At 32.0% G+C, this 26,190-nt stretch overlaps 2 protein-coding genes across 2 annotated transcripts in view; both read right to left on the reverse strand.

Moving 5' to 3' along the window:
* The window catches only part of LOC125876682 (WD-40 repeat-containing protein MSI4-like), a 1,104,907-nt gene that overhangs the window by 716,328 nt on the left and 362,389 nt on the right, over window positions 1-26,190 (reverse strand). The gene's annotated exons all lie outside the window — the stretch shown is intronic.
* LOC125877363 (aquaporin TIP4-2-like) lies at window positions 6,048-6,419 on the reverse strand. The gene has a single exon (XM_049558680.1). The coding sequence runs from the start codon at window positions 6,417-6,419 to the stop codon at window positions 6,048-6,050; it is 372 nt and encodes a 123-aa protein (XP_049414637.1).

Consider the following 26,190-nt stretch of genomic DNA (forward strand, 5'->3'; position numbering starts at 1 on the left):
ATAAAAAATGTAAAAGCAATGACAAAAAATAAATAAAATTGCTATAGCAACACAGTGCTACAAAAATTCTATCCTATCCATTTCAGACATGATTATCAAAAAAACTATTTATGATAGTATCATTTTCTATAAGAGTTATTTTCTTTATTTATATATTTTATGAAAAATCACTACAACATGCAAACATGATAACATAAAGTATAAATATCATCATCTCAATAATAAAAAGTATGATTTATAACAAAAATACTTTTTAAAAAAATCAAATTTGACGCTCTTACAATTTTACACCCAGATCTCATGCGCCACAAATTTTAGGGTGCTACACCTTTTATTTGTGTTCCTAAACATTTTTTATACGCCTCATCCTAAAAGTCACCCCGAAACTTGTCCCAAAAAAATGCCTTTAAACACACTATTATATATCCATGATTTTTCTGTTTGCTTTTGTGGGGGGAGTTATTCCCATTGGGCAATCGCAAGATATAAAATGATGAAAAATATCACAATTATTGTGATTTTATTTATAGTGATGCAAGCAACAAGTCATGCTACATTACAACAAAGGAAAGCTACTACTATGATACAAATGTCATGTCATGACATGTAAAAAGATGAAAAATGAAAGAAAAGGATAAAGAGACTTAACAATTAGCTACGATATTGCGTCATCCAACTTTTATTTCTCTGTTGCTTGCTTTTTATGTTGATTACAATAAAAGAAACAAAAAACAGAACCAACCACAAGGGTTGATCTTTGTGAATACAAGACGTACAAGAAAAATGAACAAAACTTTTGAAGCCAAAACAACTATATCATGCACCGAGAAATGGGGAAAGAGAAAGGGAAATATTTAAATATAGTTTCATATCATAAAAGTCACTTCTTTTTTTCCATTACATAAAAATAACTATCAACTTAAAAATCACCTTTCTTTGGATGGAAATTAAGAAATCTACTAAAGGTGACATGATATGCAAATTAGAAAAATTCTGATGCATTTTCACTATATTTGTGCATTTTAAGTACATATAGGCATAGTTAAATATTTTTGATATAATTAAAAAATGACTTTAATGATATGACCTTATACTCGAGAAATCTTTCTTGAAATTATTGAATCATTGGATTTCTTCTAAGTGCAGGGTTTTAATAATTTATTATAAAATATAATTATTAGTTTTGTTCAATCGGCCTATGATATATACCTATTGAGTACACGTGTTTCATACTTATAATATTGTTCCTGCATTATTTTAATGCAAATCCTAGCATTAACACAGACCTAGTTGATTGTTTATCCGAGACAATACTTCTTCATGAGCTTGAGTGAGCTACTTGGATTTTGGATTGGTGCTTTGCTTCGCCTAGCTTTATACGTTTCTGTCTTTTACTATTTCAGATAGTTTGGTAGATTTGAAATGGATGGGCTAAAACTTTCGATGCTTTTGTATTGGTGATACTAGGTTTTGGATGTATTCTCTTATGGGAAAATTACGCGGTTAAATAAATTTATATTACTTAATTACTCATTATAGTTATATTTTGCTATAATTACCACTCGCGACTAACATTAACCATTAAGTACGTGGGCTGACTTTAAGTTTGTATAATTAGCCACGTTTGTATATGTATAATTCGCCACATTTGTATAATTCGCAACTAACAATTCTTTGTTTGATTTATATTTGTATATGATGGTTTGTATTTGTATATGAGGATGATTTCCTTTGGTTTTTAGTTTTGTCATCATATACATTCAATCTTTTTGTGTATAACTTTTAAAAGTTTGTATAAACATGTAGTTTTCGAATTTTGTATAATATAATTTATATAATGTAATTTGTATAATATATTTTGTATAATTGTTTAAAGTCCATATGTTTATGTTTGTATCAATTCATTATTTCGAGTTTTTTATATTTGTATAATTCGAGACTTTATATTACTCAATTATACAAAAACATGTGAATTATACAAATGTACATGCGAATTATATAAACGAGATGCAAATTATACAAATTATTGTCCTCACTCGCTCGCCTCTCTCCTCCCTCTCCCAATCTCGCTCACCTCTCTCCTCCCTCTTCCAATCTCGCTCGTCTCTCTCCTCTCTCTCCCAATCTCTCTCGCCAAAATATACAATTATCTAATCGATATACATATATAATTCACCTCTCTCCCACTCTCTGCCCTCTCTCGCTTGCCTCTCTCCTCCCTTTCCCAGTCTCGCTCGCCACTCTCCTCCCTATAATATGTAGCTACGAATCGTAATTAGCAAACTATAGTTATAGAGCATAATTAGGCTATTTTTGAGTGGCTATATGCAAAAGTTTCTCATTTCTTATTTATGCACTTCTATTCTATTTATGGAATCTTGAATTTTTGAGGGTTACTTTTACGATATTGACTTGATATTTGATTGGGGTGAAGAACTGATGACTTGCCTACTAGCCGAATTTGTATAGGTGTCATCATGAACTTGGATTTTAGACCGTGACGTAATATTTTATTTGTATAAATTTAAAGTTATAATCGATATACATTTTATATTAACAAATGTAGTAGTTGTTGGCAATTCAAGAGTGTGTTCTTGTTCATCTGCTAACAAGAACATAAGATGATAGAGGAGTGTCTAGGCAGCCAACCTTCATTTACATCTCTTTGCACCAAAATAACTGATTCTTAGTCCTTACTAATTCTTTCCATTCTTAGGATCCTATTAATAAATTTAACATGAATTAGGTCATGAATATGTACACACATAGCTTAGAATGATAGACTATACATATTTGGAAGTTGCTCTCTTTCATATTTCCTTACATTCCATCTTTTCTACATTGGAGGGATTCAAAGGTCATCCAAAAACAAGATCAACTAATTAAGCAACATTCAATTGTCTCAATGTAGGCATTGCTTAACTATCCAACCAGCCAAAACAGACTAAAGACAACAAGAGCATGGTCAACTAACACTAGCAACAATTGAAAATAGGAAAAGGATATATAATTAATAAAGATACCAGTGAGTCAATTTCAGGGGTGTCAATTTGGGGGGTTGAGTCAAATTTAGATGGGTCATAATGGATTAAAATAACAATGGGGTCAAGACCCAACCCAACTCAAATTTTCTTGGGTTAAAATGGGTTAGGTAATGAGTTAAATTACGGGTCAAGACCCAACACAACCCAATTTTTACCAAGCTTAGTTATTTCATTTGCAAACTATTTTAGTACCTAATAAAATTATTTTTTCTTTATTATGTCTATATACAACATATCAAATTGAAAAAAAAAGTTTTTAAAAATTATTGACAAGATTTTTCATGAGCCAATTCGGGATACATCTCAACCCAATTTTTAATAGGTTGAAATAATGAATAGGCGTGTAATGTTTCGGTTGGTCATTTTTGAAAAATTTCATAAAATTACTAGTTATCTCTCCCAATTTTGACTCCGATTCATTTTTGAATGAGTTTTGAAATTAGTTTCGAGTTTTGAGTTAAAAGTTGTGAATTATGGAATTATAGAAATTTGGAAATTTGAAAGGCTAAAATTGTTAAAAAGTGGGTTCCGATGTCTTTTGGAGTTTCGAGTGTTAGAATGAAATTATGTCGATCCATCAGTTTTGAAATGTGAAAATTAGACTAAGAGAGTTGTTGATTTCAAATTCAAAGTCTTTTTGAGGATTTGAGGTCCTAAATTGGAAGATTGTAGAATTTTAGCCTTTGGGTTTAATTTAATTAGTCAATATTCGAGGTTGAGATGTTCGGATTGGATTTGCGACAGTTCCTTTGGATTTGGGTAATGATTTTAGGTGTAGAGGAATCTTGGTTGAATATTTAGAGATCCCGGTCTTGATTTAGTCTTTTAGGTGTTATAATTAGTTTCTTGTGACTTACACGAGACTCGGGTCAAGGAGACCACAAATTCTTGTTTCGATAGTTCCATTGTGTACGGGGTTCTGAACAAATCTCGATGGTTCATTCGATGATTTTGAAGATGGTTGTGTTTGTCGGTGTATGCACGCATCGTTGTTGAGAACACTAGCCCGCTTAAGCAACCTTCGCTTTAGCGAGAATCCCCACTTAAGAGGGGTTTGCGTTAGCGACGTTTGCTTAAGTGAACCTATGCCCGCTTTTGCTGTCAACAATTACAGGCTTTACCCATTCTTCCCCTATTTTGAGTTTTGGAAAATCGTTGGAGGCGATTTTGAAGAGAAATCTTGTACTAAATCATTTGGGTAAGCCTTTGTGATCCTAAAACTTCAATTCCCTTTAATAATTTATGGATTTTAACATCAAAACTTGAGATTTGAATTGACAAATAGCAAGGTTTTTCAAGAACTGGAGTTTTTTTTTAGTAAAATGGTAATTATGAACTGATTTTAATTCTTTTTTTCGAAAAGGTTTTTACCAATGATTTACAATTTTCTTGGATAACATTTTCAAGTAAAGATTTTCATATTCAAACCTCAATTTTGGAATTAGATTCTTGGATTGATTTGGCCCATTTTTCAATTGAATGATTTGAGTGTTATTATTTCCAGAATCTTATTGTGATTACTTGACTGAATTAGATTGTGTGGCATTGGACATTATTCGTAAAGGGAAGACTCAAAGTCTTGAATGACTTTTGATTGAATTGGGCAAGTTATTTCTAAATCTTGTAAAACTAGTAGAATTGTGTATTTCCCTTCATTGTGTGTTGGGGAGTAATGAGAATGAGTTGATGGGTTCAATTATTCAACTTGATTGGTCTTAATAAATAAAAAGAAGATTAATGAAAAAGGCAGTGTGTTGATCATAATTCTTTGTGAATTGCCTTATTATGGACCATAAATTTGTTGATTGATGAAATGCTTTGATACATTATTGTGGATGTGAATTGTTTGAGTTGTTGTCTCTTCCTTATGGTGTGAAATTGCTTATTTTCATTGATTTCATTGCACCGTGATGAGACATGTTATAATATAAAGTCGAAGGAAAATAGTTTCGGCTAGTGATATTGTGCAAAAGAAAAATGATTTCGGCAAGTGATATGATATAAATCCAAAGGAAAATGGTTCCGGCTAGTGATATGATATAAAATCGAAGGAAAATGATTTTGGATAGTGATATTGTGCCAAAGGGAAATGGTTCCGGCAAGTGATATAATATAAAACCGAAGGAAAAAGGTTCTGGCTAGTGATACGATATAAAGCCAAATGGAAATGGTTCCGACTAGTGATATTGTGCAGAAGGGAAATGGTTCTGACAAGAGTTTGACTATTGTGACTTGATGGATTTTTAGACTTGTGATTGATCTACTAGACACTTATGATTATTTTACTTGACACTTTGGATTGATCTACTTGATACTTGTGATTGACATACATGAAACTTAATAGTTGTTGAAATGTGGTCGTTAGACTGTGATTGTTAAGCCTAGTGATCAATGTATTGTAAAACTGTTAGGTTGAGTTGATTTCTATGCAAGTTGTAGTTTGATGAGGTTTGGTTGGATTGACAGGAGTACTGATTTTCTAGATGGTTTTGATTTGTTTAGTAGGTTGCTTGCTAAGTACCATGTTGTTTGGTACTCACTCCTTGCTTCTACACTTGTGTAGGTTCTGAGACCGAATCCATGAGATTGCTCTTCTTCTATTTCTGAGGCTTTTGAAGGATTTTAAGTGGTAGTTGCTTGTCATCCCGGCAGACCCTCTTGTTCCTTACTTTAATTCTTTATGCTTTGTTCTATTCTAAAGACAAAGACATTACGACTTGTACTTATCTTTCTACTTTGTATTTACATTAGTAGTTTGTACACATGACAACCAAGTTTTAGGGTTATGTTAGAATGACTAAGTTTCTGCTTTTATGTTATTATTGTCTTACTTTCCCTATTTCTTTCATATTTTTAGGTTTGCGACTGGTTTGTCTTGGTGGGATAGACAAGTGTCATCACGTTCATTTTTGGGTTTGCGACTGGTTTGTCTTGGTGGGATAGACAAGTGTCATCACGTTCACTTTATTTGCAATTAGTACATGATTTGCAAAAACCACTAGACTATCTCTGATTGAACAATGCCTCGATTATAGCTAAGAAATCATGCTTGTATCCATCAGTTTGGAAATGATTAGAAAGAATGATCTTTATATAGACGTAGAAAGCAAAACAGGCAAGTCCATCCCCAACCCAAAAGATCCAATGCCCATTCCAAATGTGGCCTCCTCTAACAAAAGTAGTTCCAAAGCACCTAGCTGGATTCATTCCAGCTCCAACATAGCCCTTTTTAGCAGTAACTGAAGTTGAAATAAACACAAGAATCCCTGCTATAAGCCCAACAATAGACATGACAGTAATAGGCCCAAGTGACTTGGAATGGCAATGATCATAGGCCATCCAAAGTGAACCAAAAAGCAAAGCAAATGTACACATAAACTAAAGCCAAAATGCTTGGGCTATCTTTAAGCCCAGAATCTCCGACCCATTGAGCCCAGGCGTAATTACCGTCAGTGGCGGATCTAGGATTTAGACTCCGTGGGTGTCAAATAGACTTATCGATTAAATTAATTTTATATTTGATTAAATTATTCGTCTTTTCGATATAAATTAATTTTAGTTCTCTATTTTTTCTTAAAAGAACGTGTGCAGCAATTTCCTTTTTCTTAAAAAAACGTCTTTCTCAAAAAAATAGGTACAAATGGGATTCGAACCCGCAACATCAGCCTTCTAAAGTTGCCTTCCTACCGTGGCATCACAAGCCAATTTTGTTTTGTGGGTGGCACGCTTTATATAAATATAAATATTATATATATATATACCTATGTATATATAGAGTTTCCGTCGAAGTTCGGGGGTGGCGTGGCACCCCCACATCCCTTAATAGATCCACCTCTGATTGTGTTTGTGTGATGCGTGACTTGCGGTTGACTCGGGTACCACGCTTGGTTCTAGATATTTGTTGGTTGGCTCGAGTACCATACCAGGTATATATATCGATTGGCTCTAGTATCACGCATGTTACAATATATTTTATTGGTTGGATAGTGTACCACACCTGGTATATGTTTTATTGTTCTTTTGTGTAAGTTGGCTTCATGAGTGGACTAGGTTTACTTATTATGTTTATTTTCCCACATGTTGGTCCATATATAGGTGGCTGGGTTGTTGTGTTTAATGTTGGGATAGTTCTGGTGCAGAATGGGATTGCATGTTAAACACTGTAGTAATTGTCTTCAAGATCCTTGAGTGGCCCAAGTTACTTGAGAGGCGAGTGGGAATCATGTATAAAGATGGTTTAGACATGTCTCATGTGGTTGATAGGACAGGCTGATGGGGGGGGGGGGGACAGGTGAATAGTTTAATTCCTTTGGACTCTATATGTATGTTATGTGATTTAGAACTTTTTGGGTAAAGGTAATAGAGCCAAGGGGGCCAAGGGCTAGGGTAGTTGAAATGAAAGCTTAGAGTGAGGTATGTGTGGTGGTTGGCAGGCAAGCTACACTTAAGAATCATTAGGGTGGCATAAAGAGTGCGCTTGAGGAAGTCATAGGGTGATAAGAGGGTTGCATGTTTAATGGTAGAGTTGGCAATGCAATGAGGTGAGTGACTTAGGGGTACAATGTAGGAATCCAAGTGGTGGTATTCGGTAGAAGGGACTTATGTTTCTTCTGTTTATTGCATGTTATTATGTGGTTGATTTTGGTCGGCCAATGATGTCTACCAGTACATGTTGTTTGTACTTATACTATTCTTGATACGTCACTTGGCATGAAATTGACAACAAACTAAAATTCAGTTTATACTCCTTCTAGGGGTGTACATCATCGGGTTAATTCGGGTTTCTTAAAAATTAAATCAAACCATTTGTCTCGATTTAAAAAATATATAAACCAAACCAAATCAATAATAGTTGGATTTTTTTATCTCATTTTTTTCGGGTTATTCGATTCTCTCGGGTTATTCGGGTTTTTTCAGGTTTTTTTAATAAAGACTAAAGAGCTTGCGTTCTTTCCATGATTTAAAAAAAATGTTGAACACTAAAATGATTTTTCATCCTAGAAAAGCATTCAGTAGTTTCTTTTGGCATTGCAAGCCCATGAGTTCAATAGGCAATTCCCCATTATATTTGAAACACAAGTTTTCAAAAAAATACTATTACTATTTTGGACAAATCATAAAACAATATCAATAAAGCTTCTTTTCAAGAGTGATTCATTGTACAACTAATCTAGTATACTTGTACATTAGAGAAGTTGATGAAAGTAAAGTTGAAATAGGAATAGAAAGGATATCCCTAGCAATTTTCGCAACAATTGGATATCTACTGAACGAAACTGTCCACCAACTCAAAATATTAAAATTCTTGATCTTCACTACATCATCTTTCAAGTATATGTCCAGATCAGTTTTTTTTTACAGCAAATCCTTCTTTTTTTCATGTGTTTCTCCCACTGAGATTGCAACAAATCACCAGGTTCACGCATCACACAGTTACCATCTTCAATATTTTCATTAGAATCTTCAGAGCAAGAACAATTGTAGTGATTATATAAGAGATTCAAAATATCTCTCACATCTTGAGACTTTAATCTTCCCATCAAAGAGCCAAATGCAATAGAAAGAATATACTCTACATATTGCATCTTGTATCTAGGATCCAACACAACATCAACTATCAATAACATATTCATACTCTCAAACTTACCCCAATATTTATCCATCTTGGATTTTATTCTTTTTGTCATATCAATCAAAATAAGATCATCATGTTTAGTATACTTGATAATATCATTTCGGAGATTGAAAAAATCATGAAAGAAAGAGTGGATGTAGAATATAAGTTGCTCGAAAATTTTAAAGTTGCCTGATAGAAAAGATTAAGAAACTTCACAAAAGCTTTCACATTCATCTAATCGTCTGTTGATGGATTTTTTGTTGTTGTACTTATTTCTCGACATTGTTTTTGATAATTCTGGTCATCCACATACATTCTTGTAAAAGCTTTTTCAAATTTCAAGGCTTTATCCAACATTGTGTATGTCGAGTTCCATTTAGTCTCAACATCCAGACTTACAAGATCACAGGTGTCAATCTTAACTTTCTCAACAAAGGACTTGAAAGTAGCAAATCTTGAAGAAAAAGACCTAACATATTTCACTGGACTTCTTATATGAGAAATGGGCTCAATTTGTTCATCCAGTCCCTCTTTTACAATCAAGTTTAAAATATGAGCATTACATTCGACATGTAAAAACTGATTTTCAAACATTACACTTTTTCAATATTCAATACACCCCTTTAAACTCTTAATGGCAGCATCATTTGCGGTTGCATTATTCAAGGTCACTGTAAACAAGTTCTCAATGCCCCAACCTAATAAGAAATCCTCAATCCCCTTAGGTGTTTGAAAAATATTAAGAATTCTCTTTTGTAAATGATCATCAATCCTATGTGCAATGACGATCATATAAGTATATTTTGAATTGACGTCCATGTATCACTGGTAAGACAAATACGTTGGTTTTTTATAAGTTCCTTAAGCTTTTCTTTCTCTTCTTGATAAATCCTTAGACAACGTCGAGCAACAATTACACGAGAAGGTACTTCAAAATTTGGAAAGGCTTTAGCCATTAATTTTTTGAATCCTTCTCCCTCAACAGCTCTAAACGATTGCTCATCAATAATTATAAATTCGGCAATTGCTCTCTTAATTTCATCCATATTAAACACCCCCTTTTCAGTGGAACCACCTTCTGGCCAAATTCTTTTGATAGGTTTTAATGTGGTTTGTCTCTTATCAGACTTAAATGGAGACTTGAGACATTTCACAGTTAAATGATTCTATAACGCAGTCGTCTCATTGACACTGTCGGCAGCAAAGGTTTTAGGACAATAATTGCATTTTGCCTTACATTTACCTCCTTTAGCAATAAACTTGGAGAAACGATCCCAAATTTGAGATGTTTCTCTACTTGTATTTCCGGAGTTAGGAGCGACGACAGGAGCTGCTCTTTTTTGCTTTTGAGGAGGTGTGCGTCGACGAGGAGTTACTTTATCTTGTTGTTGAGATATTGTCGGCATAGTTGAAGGAATATTGATAATCACCTTCACATCCATTCCAAAAAGTGTAGTTTCCATCTAAAAAGAAAGTTGTTGCACATACATAACAATAGTTATTAGTTTTCTGATACAGGATTGTGATTCAACAAGACTTCCATTCACGTATTGTGCACAAGACTTAGAAGTATATTTCACTTTGAAACAAAAATAGATGCACATATAGTACAAAATATTTGGCTAGAAAAGTTTGGTGTATTCTACTGCTATCAAAATTTAACAGTCTCTTAAATTTTTATCTCTATCACTTGCTTTTCCTCATCTCTCCGGACCATCTTTAATATATATATACCCTCACACAATGTTTATAGTACAAAACCCCCTTATACAAATGGAATCAAAAGCAGTGAATCGAACACTTGCCCCTTTTTCATTGCACTGAAACAACATAATTAAAGAAAGAAATAAGTGAAACTTGATATACAAAAAAAATTATCATCATCTTCACCATGTTGTTGTTAAGCTTAACACACCATAGATATGGACACCAAGTAACACAGTATAATTTTTAGGTAGTGGGCTCAACTATGTAGTCCAAAGTCCAAACTAATATTAAACATAAAATTATGAGAAAGATAAAGAAAAATATATAAATTATATAATAATAAATATTTTTTTCGTATAAAATAAAATTAATATATATATATATAATGTCAGGTTAGTTTGGTCTCGGATTGACTTTTTTTAGTTAAAATCAAACCAACCCAATTATAGTCGGGTTTTTTTTTCAATACCAATCCAAGTCAAACCAAATCACTAGTCGAATTTTTTCCAATTTGACTCGGTTCGCAATTTGATTCAGCTTGCGGTTCGATTTTGTTCACCTCTAACTCCTTCCATTTCCCTAACCATACATTATACAACTAATCCGATCAAACACATATAACATAAACAGAAAACAAGACAACCATCACCTACACCAAACAGTCCTTCCCTGACAATTATCCAGCTCATACTCCACTTACTGACACGACCCAAAAATGGACGTGATGGCACTCGCCTTATCCCACCAAGACAAGTCAGCCTAAAACTCAATCATTACAATAAAATAAGGAAACTTTATAATAAACTCAAAAATACCCCCAAAATCTGGTTGTCACGTGCACAAGCCTCTAAAGTATTACAATTGATTCAAAAGAAAAACACAAGTCTCAACTGACCTTGTCTTTAGAATAGAACAAGATCATAAATAGGAGTAAGAAGGTCTGCTGAGATGATACCTCACAACCTCCACAAAAAGCCTCGGACAAAAAGAGAAGAGAAAGAGTATCACAAAGATCTGGGCTAGCAACCTACAAAAATGTAGAAGCAACTGGTGAGTACCAAACCACACGGTACTCAACAAGTAAACTTTTAAACACAAGCTAAGGGAATAGAATACGGGTACTCCTTACACAACAACCGAACCTCCACAACTACAACCTGTATAAAACCAGCTCAACCTAACAGTTCACAATTTACATAGCTCACAGCTCAACAACAATATTCTAACAATTACATATTCTCAGCAACAAACTCAATATTCATCAATCACAAGTTCCACAGAAAGGCCCTCACTAGATCAGCAACACACAAGATCAAGTTCACCAATGATAAGGATGTGCAATGCAATGTCAAGTATAGTGATGCATGTCTGACCTAACGATACACACCCATTGTCTCTCAGTCCGGGACCCATGGGGGACATATTTGTCCATTCATCCATCGCGGTGTACGACACGTCCCTCGATAATAGTATCCATTGCGGCGCGCGACAAGTCCCTCGATATATAGTCTCCGTCGCGGCGCACGACACGTCTCTCGAAATGGTACATCCACTTTAATTTCTTATTCTTTCTCATTCACATAACACTTGTCACAATCATGTATCAAAACAATGCAAATGACATGTTCACAATAATGAGGAGATGACCATTTTCATAACATTGCACAATTTACAACAACAAAATCGTGATACAACACCAACAATGAATCAATAAGCCTTTCAAAATCATTCTCAACACATCATACACCAACAATTAATCACATTGCCTTGTATCACCCCTTTTTCATCGTTAGAATTATTCTACATGGACAAGTCAACCCATCATCAAGTCTCATTAATCCCCAACACATACCACAATGAAATACACGACTCTATGCATTTAACAAGGGTTTAGAAATCCACTTGCCTCAAATAGTCGAACAATCACTCCGGGACTTGATTATTGCCCTTTCATTGAGCCTCCAAATAAATGCAATATATTCAAATAAGTAATTACAATAATATTTTCGAACTAACAACACTCATATTATCATATGTCTAGCTTAGACCCGAAACTCACCCGAATTTATAATAAAATTTCTAAATCTTGATTCCAACCAATAGGTCAAATCTCATACTTCCTAAATTTCAAGTCTAGGATAAAGTCATAATATCTCCAAACACTACAACACTAATAGTTTTCATATAATATAATACACCCAATATTTAATTACATATCTCGATATATCAAATTTGGATCTTAATATGATAACCTCAAAAATAATTCTTAAACTGAAAATTAATACAGAACCAGTGACCTTTAACAACGAACACCAAGTCTACCATGAAATATGCAGAATATTAATTAACTCCTTAAAAAAATATATTTTTCCAACGATTACATCATCATTCTCTCATTCCCTAATTATTTTTTTTGTCATCATTACCTCATTATTGGTAAAACACTTAATTGCCCACTATATTTGACCTAAAATTTCTCACACAACAGCAATTCAATTGACCTCTCTCATTCGGCTAAACAAATATTATTTTAATATATTAATGTTGATGCAAAACAATTTCCTCTACACATTAAAATAGTAATGGTGTTGGTATTCTTATACCTGGAAAAGAAGATGTTGCCTCTTGTGCTACGCTGCATCCGTCCTTTTGAGCATAGCTCATTAATGCTATGTTCTATTTAATTTATTTCAATACCTAAGTTAAGTGAAATAGGGTAGTAATCAAATTATGGACTTGACCCATTAATCACTAATTAAATTAATTTTATAAAATTTATCAAGTAAATAATTAACTATAGCTAAATGAATAATTTAAATTCTTCAAATCAACTTCACCGACTGATCAAAATAACTTGGGGCAATTATCGAGAGGGGTAAAATAATAATTTATAAAAATTTACAAAAATGACTTTTTTGGTCATTAACTTACCTACAGCTTACCACCCTGGAATATAACCTAGCAGCTATCAACATGCCAATATTTATAATCAATTACCTTACCATCCTAACAACAATTTACAACACATTTAACCATCAAGACTACATTCCTAAAGGCTCATACACGCAATCTCCCAACAACTTACAAGTTAATGTGCAGTTAAAAATTGGCCTATTTACTGGGTTAAGCCTAGCCTATCTGGAAGTCAAGCAACTGCTGAAGAAGTCTGAACATGAGCTTTTGATTACTTTTGTGGAGCTTTAGCTTTCTCTTAATAAAAAATAGTAACACCAGTACAAAATAAATCACAATTGCCTTAAATATTCCCAAATAATAACTTAAAATCAAACCTCAGGCGAACCTCATGATTTTCCCACCCAATCCAGGGATTTTCCTTCCTCAATTCACCTAAAGTTATCAAATTCATGGTTATATTAGTAAATTACGGTAAAACAAAATCTAGAACAATTGTTTTTCTAAACAACACAGGTCTTACACCCGAAATTCCTCATTAATCCAAATTTTTCCTAGCTAAGGATAAACCTAAAACCTTCCTGAGGTCTCAAATACCACCTCTAAGGCTTAGAAAATCAACGTACCAAGTCGGAGAACGATTTACTTACGTTAAAGAAGGTTCCTAGTGAAAAATGACTGAAATTCGCTTTCGGTCACCCTTTCTCTTCCCCAAAACGCACTTGTAAAATAATGAGTGATTTTGGAAAAATTTCTGAATTAACTGCAACTAACCTTGCTATAGCAGCCCAATCCCGCTTTAGCGATCCATATCGGGAATTCAATTTTGGCCGTTGTAGCGCTGTTTCTCCCACTATAGAAGCTTGCTCGGGAGTGAACATAAAGGATCCTCCCAAATTAGCCTATTTGACAACACCCCTTCAAATTTTGACGTTGCAAACCAATTGCTTTCACGTTAAATTCGATGTCGGGAGTTCTATTCATCCAAATTCACTTTCGAAAAATTGTATGGACTCCTTAGCATTTTGGCTACAAAGAAAACAAACTCTACTTACACGTTTCACTCAATCCTTTCCCCGGATATCCTTAAACTTCACCTTACTCAAATTTTGTCTGAGACTAGCCTAACCCGAAATTTTCAACTTAGTATTTCAAAAAATTTCTCACCGGATTTCTTTTACAAATAGTTCGCTATTAACGACCCGAAGGATTGTTAAACTTAAATATTCTGCTTATAAGTTTTCAAAACCGAAGTCAAATACTTTAAACCCCTTCTCGAAAGCCACCATTCCCGCCAAAAAAACAAATGACGAGCATATATATTTGTGCTTTACAGGGATCTGTGGAAAGTGACCATTATTCACAACAAATTTTTTCATATTTGAAAGATGTTAGGACTTAATATTTGGGACTTAAAAACTAACTAAATTTTACTTACTAAATCTCTCCTTGTTCAAATTATGTTAAAAACCTGATTTTAAGATTTTAAAATTCTATTTTTTTCTTCTCGTAACATTTCCTTATTTACTTTTATCCATGTTTCTACATTTATGGAGCTGATATTTATTTATTTTTCACAAACTACAATTTTTTAAAATTAATATAACATTCTTCTTTTTAATTAATAGAACATTCTTCTTTTATTTAAATTATTGAAATTGAACCCGTCTAAAAAAAGGACCCATGAAAGGAAAATCATGATTCTAAATACTTAAGATTTTAAAAAAAAAAATCATTATGTAACCTGTGTAAAATAATACTTCTTCGAGAGAGAAAAAACACTCTGAAATGTCTTCATCAATAATAATAAAAAATCACCGATATGATAAAATATAACATATTTAAAATACAATATTTACTCATATCATTTAAATCGATATAACATTTATTTTTATATCAATAGTAAGTTTTAATATTTTTTTAGGTCTAACCCATCAGTGGCCCCTTAAAGTTGGCATCAACTTTCACTTGGACACTTTAACTAGGCTTTGTTCATTTTAAGCACCTTATGTCAAATCTCATTGTGTTATTTTGACACTTTTTATATTTTCAAAACCACCTTTTAAGTGCGTACATTCAGACGCCTCTTATGTGGAAAAATAAACGAATTGATATGTGACGCATGAAAATTTTATTTTATTTTTTAAAAACTCAGTTTTACTTTTTTTCTTTTTCTTCCAGATCCCAAACCCCATGCCCCCGCCTCTTTTCTTCTTCTTCTTGTGGCTCCTTCCCCTTTTCATTTGTTCTTCTCCATCAAAAAGGCAAGAACATAGGTTAGTTCACAAAGTAAAATACGTTGAGAAAATAAGGAAAATCATATCAAATCGAAAAGTTTTTGTATGGCATTTAAAAGAAGTTGAATAAATTTCTTATGCTACTACGATTGAGATTTACAATGAGGGATATGTAAATTAAATTTCTTTTTTTCTCATTGGAGATTGTTCTTTATTTCTTTTTTATCCCTTGAAAATAATTTAATTTCGTAATTTCAATGAAGAAGGTAAGAATGTAAATCAGTTTTTCCATTTGAAAAAGTTGATTTCTTTTTTTGTTCCCTTGAAATTGATTTTGTTTTTGAATAGGCGGAATGACCTGGGAGATTTATGTACTTGGTTTCGTTTGTAAGTTGGACTCTCCTACTTATCAATTTGCCAAGTGAACCCCTAAACTCATCAGAACACAATATTTTAAACTCCTTTGACCATTGACCGAACTTATATGGCATTGATAATGCTGAGTTGGAAATTTACGTGATTACACGCGTTTGACAACGAGTAAATAAGGTATTTTAAATTAAAAATATTTAAGTAATAATAATTATTATTATTGTCAATTTAAAAAAAAATAAAAATTAAAAACTCATCTTCCTCAACCATCCCTCTCCCACCCAACCCTCACCCCTCTCTCCTCTGTCCCCAGCCTCCCATTCTCTCTTCTTCTTCTTGGAATTTCATCCACCACACCCACTCTTCTCCTGCTCATTCTCTCCTTCATCCATTTTCTTCTCAACCTACACTTCTTTTTCATTACAAATCAGCCGCTCACCCTAACCACTTAGTCTAAAAGTCTTTTAGATTTTAGTTTTTAGTCTAAAAGTATTGATATTATTATTTGTTTTTTTAGGCTTCAAAAAAGAGGTCCAAGTATGGATTAACACGAAGGATAATGGTGGATATTGAAAAATTAAAACTCCATTGATAAGTTAGAGAAAGCTTGAAAAATAACAAATGGGTCTTGTGAATTTGTGAAATTGATTCAAAATTGTGATTGGGATTAGTTGGATTTGTGGTGGTGAACTTGTATTTGAATTTTCAAGTCAAATGGAAAAAAATCCCATCTATTTGACATGAATTTAGTGTTCAATTTGAAATAAATATGAAGAACATGCTTATTTGGAATATTTTTTTTAAAAAAAATGTTTATCTAAAATTTCCAGAAATTACAAAAGTGGCTTAATTGATTTTTTTTAATTTTTAACATGTAATTTCTTACATGTCATTAAAAATGACATGGAATTTCACGTGTAAGCAATTGTACTTCACACACACTAGTCAGATGAAAAAAGGGTTTAAAATATTACGTTCTGACGAGTTTAGGGGTTCAGTTGACAAATTGATAAGTAGGAGGGTCCAACTTACAAACGGAGCCAAGTACAGGAGTCTCCCAAGTCATTCCGCCTTTTGAATATGAATCAAGATGCAAATTTGATTTTCAAAGAAGATGGAAGAATCAAAGAGTGTAACCCAATAAAGTATTGTAGAATTTTTTTAAAAAGTTGTGTGGTGATGGAGGATGGTAGAAGGTGGAGAAGATGGAAGGGAGAAAGCAAGGAAGAAGAAGGAGAAGGAAATATTTTAAAAAAAGTCAAAATATTTTTTTAAAAAAAGTCTCTGACGCGCTTAAAGTTCGTGTAGCACACGTACAATGCTTAGTCAGCGAAAAGTGTTAAAATGGCACACCGAGACGTGACATGAGGTGTATAAAATGAACAAAGTTTAGTTGAAGTGTCTAAGTGAAAGTTTGTGCCAATTTTAGGGGGCCACAGATGGATTAGACCATTTTTTATATATAATTTTATTGATTAAAGTAAGACACGCATACAAAAACACGTACATTTAACTAGTCTAAAAAATATTTTAACTAACATTATGAAATGAATTTTTAAAGGGAAATGACATAATATACCCTTCAACTTTGCATTTAGAGTTAATATACCATTTTTTATGAAAGTGACTCATATACCCCCCTACTATTATGCAAATGACTCACATATACCATTTTCCTCTACGGAAGTAAAAAACTTAATTTTAATATATATATATATATATATATATATATATATGGGGTATATTTGATCCTTTTTCACACGTATTTTTTTTTATTTCAACGACTAATTTAAATTTATTATTTTGATGGTCAAATTTAGTTATATTTTACTAACTTTCTTGTAAAATTTATTATGGATGTCCAATTATTTTTTACAAATACAAAAACTAAATTACAATATAGCCGAAAAATAGCTTTAAATTATAACATACCCACAAGAAAAAATAATTTTAGATTTTTTCTTCTTGACACAAAAGAATGAAAGAAAAAAACTAAAAATTAGAATAAGATACTCAAATAATAATAATCAAAGAGATCAAATTAAAATAATTTATATATGAAAATGAGTAAATTATATCTTGCTTTGTTGTTTTCTGATTGAACCGGGTCGTTATGACTTGGGTCTAATCTTTGATGTCTATTGTCTTTTTATTTATTATATTATATATTTTAGGTCTTTTAATAAAATAAAAAAAATTAAAATATACCTTGAATACCTCTAGGTTATTTTTATAAAAAAAATTAAGATTCAAAAATATAAATTCAAAACTGATTTTTTCAATTTGGTTAGATGAAAGGTATATGTGAGTTCCTTTTATAACAGTAGGATATATGTGAATCATTTGTTTAAAAACAAAATTATATATGAGTCATTTTTCATAACGAGAATATATCAACTTTAAATAACAAAATTGAGAAATATATCAGTCTTTTTCCTTTTTTAAATGGCGTGCAAAACCCCATACCAATGAGTTTATAGATGCCCTGTCACTGCCACTGCAACCATAAGTTATCAATAGAATGGGGCCTTTTGTTGACATTGAAACTCATGTCATGTAGTAGAAAGGCTATGGCCCCTCTGGATTTTGAAGCACCAATATGCTATTTTGATATTATGTATTACGGAAAATATAATTGGCAAGACAAATTTTTGACACAAAATGACATGAGCAACAAAAGTCAAAGTATTTTCGTAATTTTGGTGAAAAGTTAAGAATATTTGGGTCAATTTATTTATTTCGTGTACATAAATTACCCTCAAAAGTAAAACCACTTTTAATACTTTTAAAATCACAACTTTTGAAATTTTATATCATGCATGAGACACAAATATGATGTGGCAGACAAATATTATATGAGGCCCATTTATATTTTGCCAAGTGGATTCATTTCAGAAAAATGGCCAAACATCTTTCTCTAGCTCTACCTTCTAACGTTTTCTTTTTCTCTTTCTTACTTTTTTACTTTAGTTTCTTTTCTAACAATTCTTCCAAATTTTATACTTCCACTTAAATAATTTTATTCATGAAAAATATGAAATCCAAAAAATTTTGTCGGACTCATTCTATTTCTAACATTTTGATATTATTTTTTATCTCGATATTGATTATTTATATTATTAAAAATAGTTATATAAAATAATTTGTTTATTTACAAAGATATAATTAATAAAAAAAAAATCAACCAAATAAATTGTGAAAGCACAAAATAATAGTAGTATGAATAAAAAAAATTTACACCGAGAGGTAGAACTAAAAAAAATAAATTTAGAAGATGCAAAGATAAAATAAAAAATGGATTTTTGCATTGAAAAAAGATACAATGAAGAACGAAAAAATTTATTAATATTGAACATTAAAAACATTAAGTGGTTATAGAATAAATAAAAATAAAAATATATTTGGCAATTAAAAATTGAGTGATTAAAATTGAAATCTCAAAAAATAAATTTTTGACTAAAATTTAAATAATTAAAATAATTGAGTGATTTTTTACTTTATTGGTGAGAGTTCAATTTATTTTTTTAATTTCACTATCTTCAACTTCTTTGAATTCATCCAAAAAAAAATTAAAATTTTTCTAACATATCACTTTAATTTTCCCTCAAATAAATTTATATATATATATATATATATATATCGGGGGTGAGTTTCAAAGTTTATTTATCAAAATAAAATTATAATAAGAGTTGCAAGCAAAAAAGAAGATGCAAGTAAAAGAAAAGATTAAAATTGGAAGAGATAAAGTGAGGAAATGAATAAGTACAGTATGGCCCCACATATACAAATGGCAAAAAGGCCTCGCACAACTGACACTATCAAAATTTTTCCAACTTTTTAAAACTTAAACCATTTTGAAAAGTTCAAGTTGTAATAATTATTTATTTCACACTGCCCAAGAAATTTTTATTTAATTTCATACTCCTCCGTTTATTTTTATTTGTTATGTTACGCTTTCCGAAAGTCAATTTGACTTATTTTCAAAGTTAAATTAGATTACATTAATTCAATTTTTTAAACAAAAATTTAGATATTCAAAAACTATACGAAAAGTACTATACATTGCATTTTTTTACATATCAATATGATGAAAAAATATATCCTAAAATGTTAATCAAAGTTTTTATAGTTTGACACTAAAAATGGAAAGTATGACAATTAATAGTGAACGGAGGGAGTACTTTATTGAGCTTTTTCGTTTTTTTTGGGTAAGATTTACTTCTATTACTATCAAGTTTGGGTCTCCATACGTTGTCATTTTAAATAGTGTTTTTTTTCCTTTTCGTTCATAATTTTAATTTGGAATAACAAATCAACGACAAATCCGAATTGATTAAACTACCTTTGTTCAAATATATTTGTTTTTTGTCAATTTTTACATCGTTTAATTGGCTATTCTTACTAGTTGATTTCATTTTGTTAAAATTATATAAATCCAAAAAAAAAAAAAATTTTGATCAACAAATTAAAATAAGAACGGATGAGAGTGAAGAGTGATAGATGTAGGAGAGGTGGTGGAAGGTGATATAAAGAGTAAAGTAAGAGAGAGAGAAAATAATTATTAAAATGTCAAAGGTGATTTTCATTTTTGGAAGGAAATACAAGTGGCTTTGGAGCAAGAGGGGCATTTTCGTTTTTTACTCGTGTCTTGACAATTCATGCCAAAAGTTTGTCTTGCCAATTAGCAGTACTCTATGTATTATTGACACCCAACAATATCATCTTTTCTTTACCTCTCTGTCTCCACCTCTCCCCCCTCCTTCTGCATGCTGTGATTCCTAACCCTCTTACGTAGCCTCTTTTTACATCATGAATTTTATTTAATTCATTTTTTAATATTAATTTTACTTTAGATTTGTTTTAAAAAAATCTGATATTCTCATGTTTTGCAATATATTAACAAAAAGTATATTTATTTGATGTAGATGGTATCATTCTCCATTATTATATGATGTCACACATCAAGAATTTGAGTGATAAATCTAAAATAAATAGGGTATTGGGTAGTGCTACTATGAAAAGTAGAGTACAAATTGAAATAAGATTATCAAATAATAAATAAAAACAAAAAGAGAAGAAAATATTTAAATAACGACACAATCACACCAAATCGATCGTTAAATGATATAAGACTTTTAATTGTTACTTAACAATGAATTTAAATCAGGGGTGGAGCTATGTGGAACTTATTACGGGTTTCATCCGAACTCCCTTCGTTGGAAAATTACACCACATAGAACATCAATTTATTAATTTACGAGTATATATTTAATAATGAACCCCTCGACATAAGCTAAAGGCTTGGTTCATTGATAAATTGGGCTCAAGATTCCATTAAATCTTCTTGCTACGCAAGTTTGAGTCCGGTAGCATCATATTTTTTATATGTTTTATTATTTTTGTTTCTACTTACTTATATTCGACCTGACCCGTTTATATGTGGATACAATTAGCGTGCTTAATTATTTTCTTAAACTCCCTCAATAAAAATTTTGTCTCCGCCACTGATTTAATCTTATACGATACAATAAAATTTAAGTAGCAGTCAAAATAAATATTATATTTTAAACTGACAATACAATACAAAACAATCACCAACCATCCAAGATCAAGGACCAAGATTATAAGTTTATGATTGTTAAAGTTTTATTATTTATATATATAAATTCAATTTTTTAAAAGACAAATATTAAGTTTTGAATAAAGTTATTAAGTTCTATCGAATTCTTAATTTGAATCACAGTTAGTTATTGAGTTACGTTGAATTTATACCTTGAATCGTAATTATTAAATTCCACCGAATTGACAATTAATTAATTGGGTCCGCTCCTGTTTTGATCTGGATTTCATTTGGAACAGCAACAACTAGCTGATAAATAAATTATATATAAACTAGATGTATTTAGTACAATTTGTAGAATCGGAAGCTTTGCACGCTTCCCGATAAAAGACATTTCCCACGTTTTAAGACTATCTATGTGTATAAGTAAAGTTTTTTTAAAAATAGAAAATACAATATTTTGGCTTGTGGATATCTTGGATCTTCTGTTAATTCAGTTATTCATGAATTTAATATATCATTAATCATGATGAGGACATTTCTTTATGTCTCACACTCACAACAGTACAGGAAATTTCAGAGCTTTACAATAGCAAATTGTGTAATTGGAAATAAATGTTTCATCCAAAGCAAGTGCCCATTGTAAATTTTTGATATATAAAGTTAAAATCTAGTTAGCGTGCAGTCCAAATATATATACTCCCTCCTTTTTTTATTTAGTTGTAATCATTTTGGGTTTCACGCTTCCTAAAAAATTAAGTAAGTTTACTATTATATTTTTATTTAGTATTCTCTTCAAAGTCAAGTTTTCAATAAATAAACATGAATTATTTTACTTTGATAAATTAATTTACCAATGACCACGGATTACTTAGGTTTTCTATAGTGGTCAAATGTATATTTTCAAAGCTCATATTTTCAAAAGGTAAAATTAGAATAATAGTATCATTTATACATTGATCTTGTTAAATAACAAATATTAACGAGCATCTATTTTTAATAAAAATGACACGTAAATAAAAACAAAGAAACTACATATATGGAAAGAGTTGGGCAACAAGCAAGCACAATACCGTCGATATGTCTGCTAGGGGTGTGCAAAAACCGATTTAACCAATAAACCGAACCGAAAAAAACACTATTGGTTTATTGATATTGGGTTATTGGGCTAACGGTTTTTAAATGGTTTTGCAAATTTTTTTATTGGGTTATTGGTTCGGTTTCCGGTTTTATAATTTTTGTTAATGGTTAAAACCGATAACCCAATAAGACTATACTAAATTTACTAGTCTTATTGTTAACGGTTAAACGATTGTTACTTTCACACTTTTTGTTAACGGTTAAACGATTGTTACTTTCACACTTTTTCCTTTAAATGTGTTAAGTGTCTAAACTTGCAAGAAAAATAATTGTTACTTTTATGATTATTACTTTCATGCCAAATGCTGGAAAAATCATATGGTTTATTTGAAAATTTTCTTATCGTGTATATAATATATATGAGTATTTTCTTATTGGTTAAACTGAAAACCAAACCGTTAAGTACCATAAACCGATTAACCAAAAACCAATAAGAAATATGTTATTGGTTTGGTTATCGGTTTGAAGTATTTACAAACCGAAAACCGATAAACCGAACCAATAACACCTAAAACCGAACCGAACCGACCGATGCGCACCCCTAATGTCTGCTTCCGGTAAATGACATTGAAATGAAGGACATTTGGAATTTCACTTTAGTGTTTGAAGCATTCACATGTTCCTCTAAGCTTCTGGCATTGTAATTTCCTTTTGATAATGACAAAACAAATAAAATCTCCATGACATTTATCATATCTATTTTTGAGTTAGCTAGCTGCTATAAGGATATTTTAGATATTTAACTTTTTCTTTTATGTTGCAACTGTTTTGTACATACTACTTATATATAAGAAAATAATTTATCACGACCCAAAAATAGATGTAATGACACTTGTCTATTCCCACTAAGACAAGTCAGCCTCAATCCAACGAAACGAAAGAAATATGGAAAGTAAAAGAAGAAGAACAAAATAGGTGGAAACTTAGTCATTCTAATATAACCCCAAAACCTGGTTTCACGTGTACAAGCCACTAATACATAAAGTGTGAAAATGAAAAATAAGTACAAGTCTCAATGCCTTTGATTCTTAAGTAAAACAAAGCATGCCATAAAGAAAAAAAAAAGAGTCTGTTGGGATGACAAACAACTATCTCTCAAAGACCTTCAACAAGCCTCAGGCATAAAAGAAGAGCAACCATACAAAATGGGGCTCGGAACCTACACAAGTGTAGAAGAAAGGAGTGAGTACCAAACAACACATACCCAACAAGCAACCTGATAAGCAAAACAAAACTAGCTAGAAATGAGCACCCCTTTCATCCCAACCGAGCCTCCTCAAACTACAACCTGCATAAAGATCAGCCCAACCTAACAATTCATAATACACAATTCACAAGTTCTCATGATCATAGTCCAGCAGTCACAATTCAACAACCCTCAAGTAACAAGTAAGACAATCACAAGTGTCACATAGATCAATCACAAGTATCAAATTCATCAAAGTACAATCATAAAGCACACTAAACACAAATCCACAGACTTATCACGCAAAATATCAATTAGAACTCATGGGAACCGCCCATAGTTCATGAACTCACGTGGCAATGACCTTGCATCAATAACACTTGTCAGCAATGATCTTGGCATTAATAACACTCGGATGTAATGACCTTGACATCAATATCACTCACATAAAACGACCTCGGCATCAATAACAATCACCGACAATGACCTCGACATCGATAACACTCATCAAAAAGATCTCGATATCAATAACACTCGTTGGCAATGACCTCGATATCAATAACACTTGCCGGCAATGACCTCGACATCAATATACTCGCCGACAATGACCTCAACATCAATAACCATCACAATTCTCATCACGGTGCTCAAAAATCAATGTAAGTAATCAATTTCACACCACAAGGAAGAGACAATAACTTAAGCTAATCATGTCCACAATAATGCCATCAAAGCATTTCATCAGTCATCACAATAGAGTTCACAACAAGACAATTTCAAAAGGTATTAATACAAACACATTACCTTTTCAATAATCCCCTTTTTATTCATTAAAATTAATCAAATGGAATTATTGAACCCAACACCTCGTTCCCATTTCTCCCCAACACACAAATGAAGAGAAAATGCACAATTCTACTAATTTTACAAGGTTTAGGAGATCAGTTATCTCAATTTCAATCAAATTCCATCCAAGACTTGAGATTTCCCTTTACGAACAATGTCCAGAGCCACACAATCTAAGTCAATCAAGTAGTTACAATAAGAATCCGAAATTAACAACACCCAAATCAAACACTTTGGAAAATGGGTCAAAACAACTCAAAAACTCAATTTAAAAAATGAGGTTTGAATCCAAAAATCTTTACTTGAAAACATTATCTAAGGTATTTGAAACTCAATGGTGAAAATTATTTTCGAAAAAGGATTAAAAAAATCAGTCCATAATCACCATTTTACCAAATTCTTGGGTTCTTGAAGAAAACCCCAATTAATCATTTTAAAACCTTGATTTGAACATTTAATTTCATAAATAATAATGAGTAAATGAATATTTAAGCTTAGGAATCGGTACCCAAATATTTCTTCTCAAAAACCTTGATAAATTTCCACACATAAGCTTCTAAAACTCAAAAATGGAGAAATGAGGTTGAAAGCCCGACTTCTAGAAGATATTTTGTTTGGGGGTTCTCCGGGGATATGGACCTCTGCCCGCGAATGTGAACTTCAATGAACAAGCCTTCGATGAATGCAATAGAGCTCTCGCAAATGCGGTGGTCAATAGATAAACCCTCCGTGAATGCGGGGTCCCTAATCTTTCCTGTCACGCCCCGAGCCTACACCTCGGACGTGACTGGCACTCGAGAACCATTACTGGCCCCAAGCGAACCCTTGGACTGACTTACTTACTCAATGAAAGACTTAAACACAAGAAGTATCACCCATGCAATAACTTTAAGAAATAAAAATCTTAGCCAAAATGGCAGCCAAAGTCTTAAACATATACAACTGAAATGAATAAGACTAGAGAACTAAAACTATATGTCTATGAAGCTTCTAAAACAAAGAGGGAGGTCGGGACAGGACCCCCAATCATCCTAACAACTGAAAACTAGAAAACAACTGATAAAAAGAGTCCTCCATAATGCAAGGAGGCTCACCAACTTACTCTGAGTAATGAATCTGATCAATGAGGCGCTGGATGCTGATCCTGGTTACATGTGTCTGCATCATAATAAGATGCAGGCCAACTGGCATCAATACATTGAATGTAGGAGTATGCGAGTTGGAATGCTAAACATAACATAGGCTTGAAAAGATTCTGAAAGAAACACTTACCTTGGATCTTCTCAACTCATGAATAACTCAACTCATAATAAAGCAATAAGACACATGCAATATATGAAAAGCTTTATAAAATGGTAAAAGCAACTTAGTTTGTTGAAAAAAAATGCAATAACAAACTCAACTTTTCTCATATAACAAAGTTATATAGTTTATGTGGGAGATTCTCTAACCGACAACCACCACTATGAGCCTAAGTGATGGTACATCGTTTTACCTCACGCTACCAAGGACCGTCCTATACCTTGCCGGGGGTATAGAACCTAACTCACTAAGTGGATCCACTAGTC

This window comes from Solanum stenotomum, chromosome 9 (assembly GCF_019186545.1).
Source record: "Solanum stenotomum isolate F172 chromosome 9, ASM1918654v1, whole genome shotgun sequence".
NCBI lineage: Eukaryota > Viridiplantae > Streptophyta > Magnoliopsida > Solanales > Solanaceae > Solanum > Solanum stenotomum.

Coding starts and splice junctions, on each gene's coding strand:
- LOC125877363 (XM_049558680.1), bottom strand. CDS start 6,419: ATGTGTACATTTGCTTTGCTTTTTGGTTCACTTTGGATGGCCTATGAT.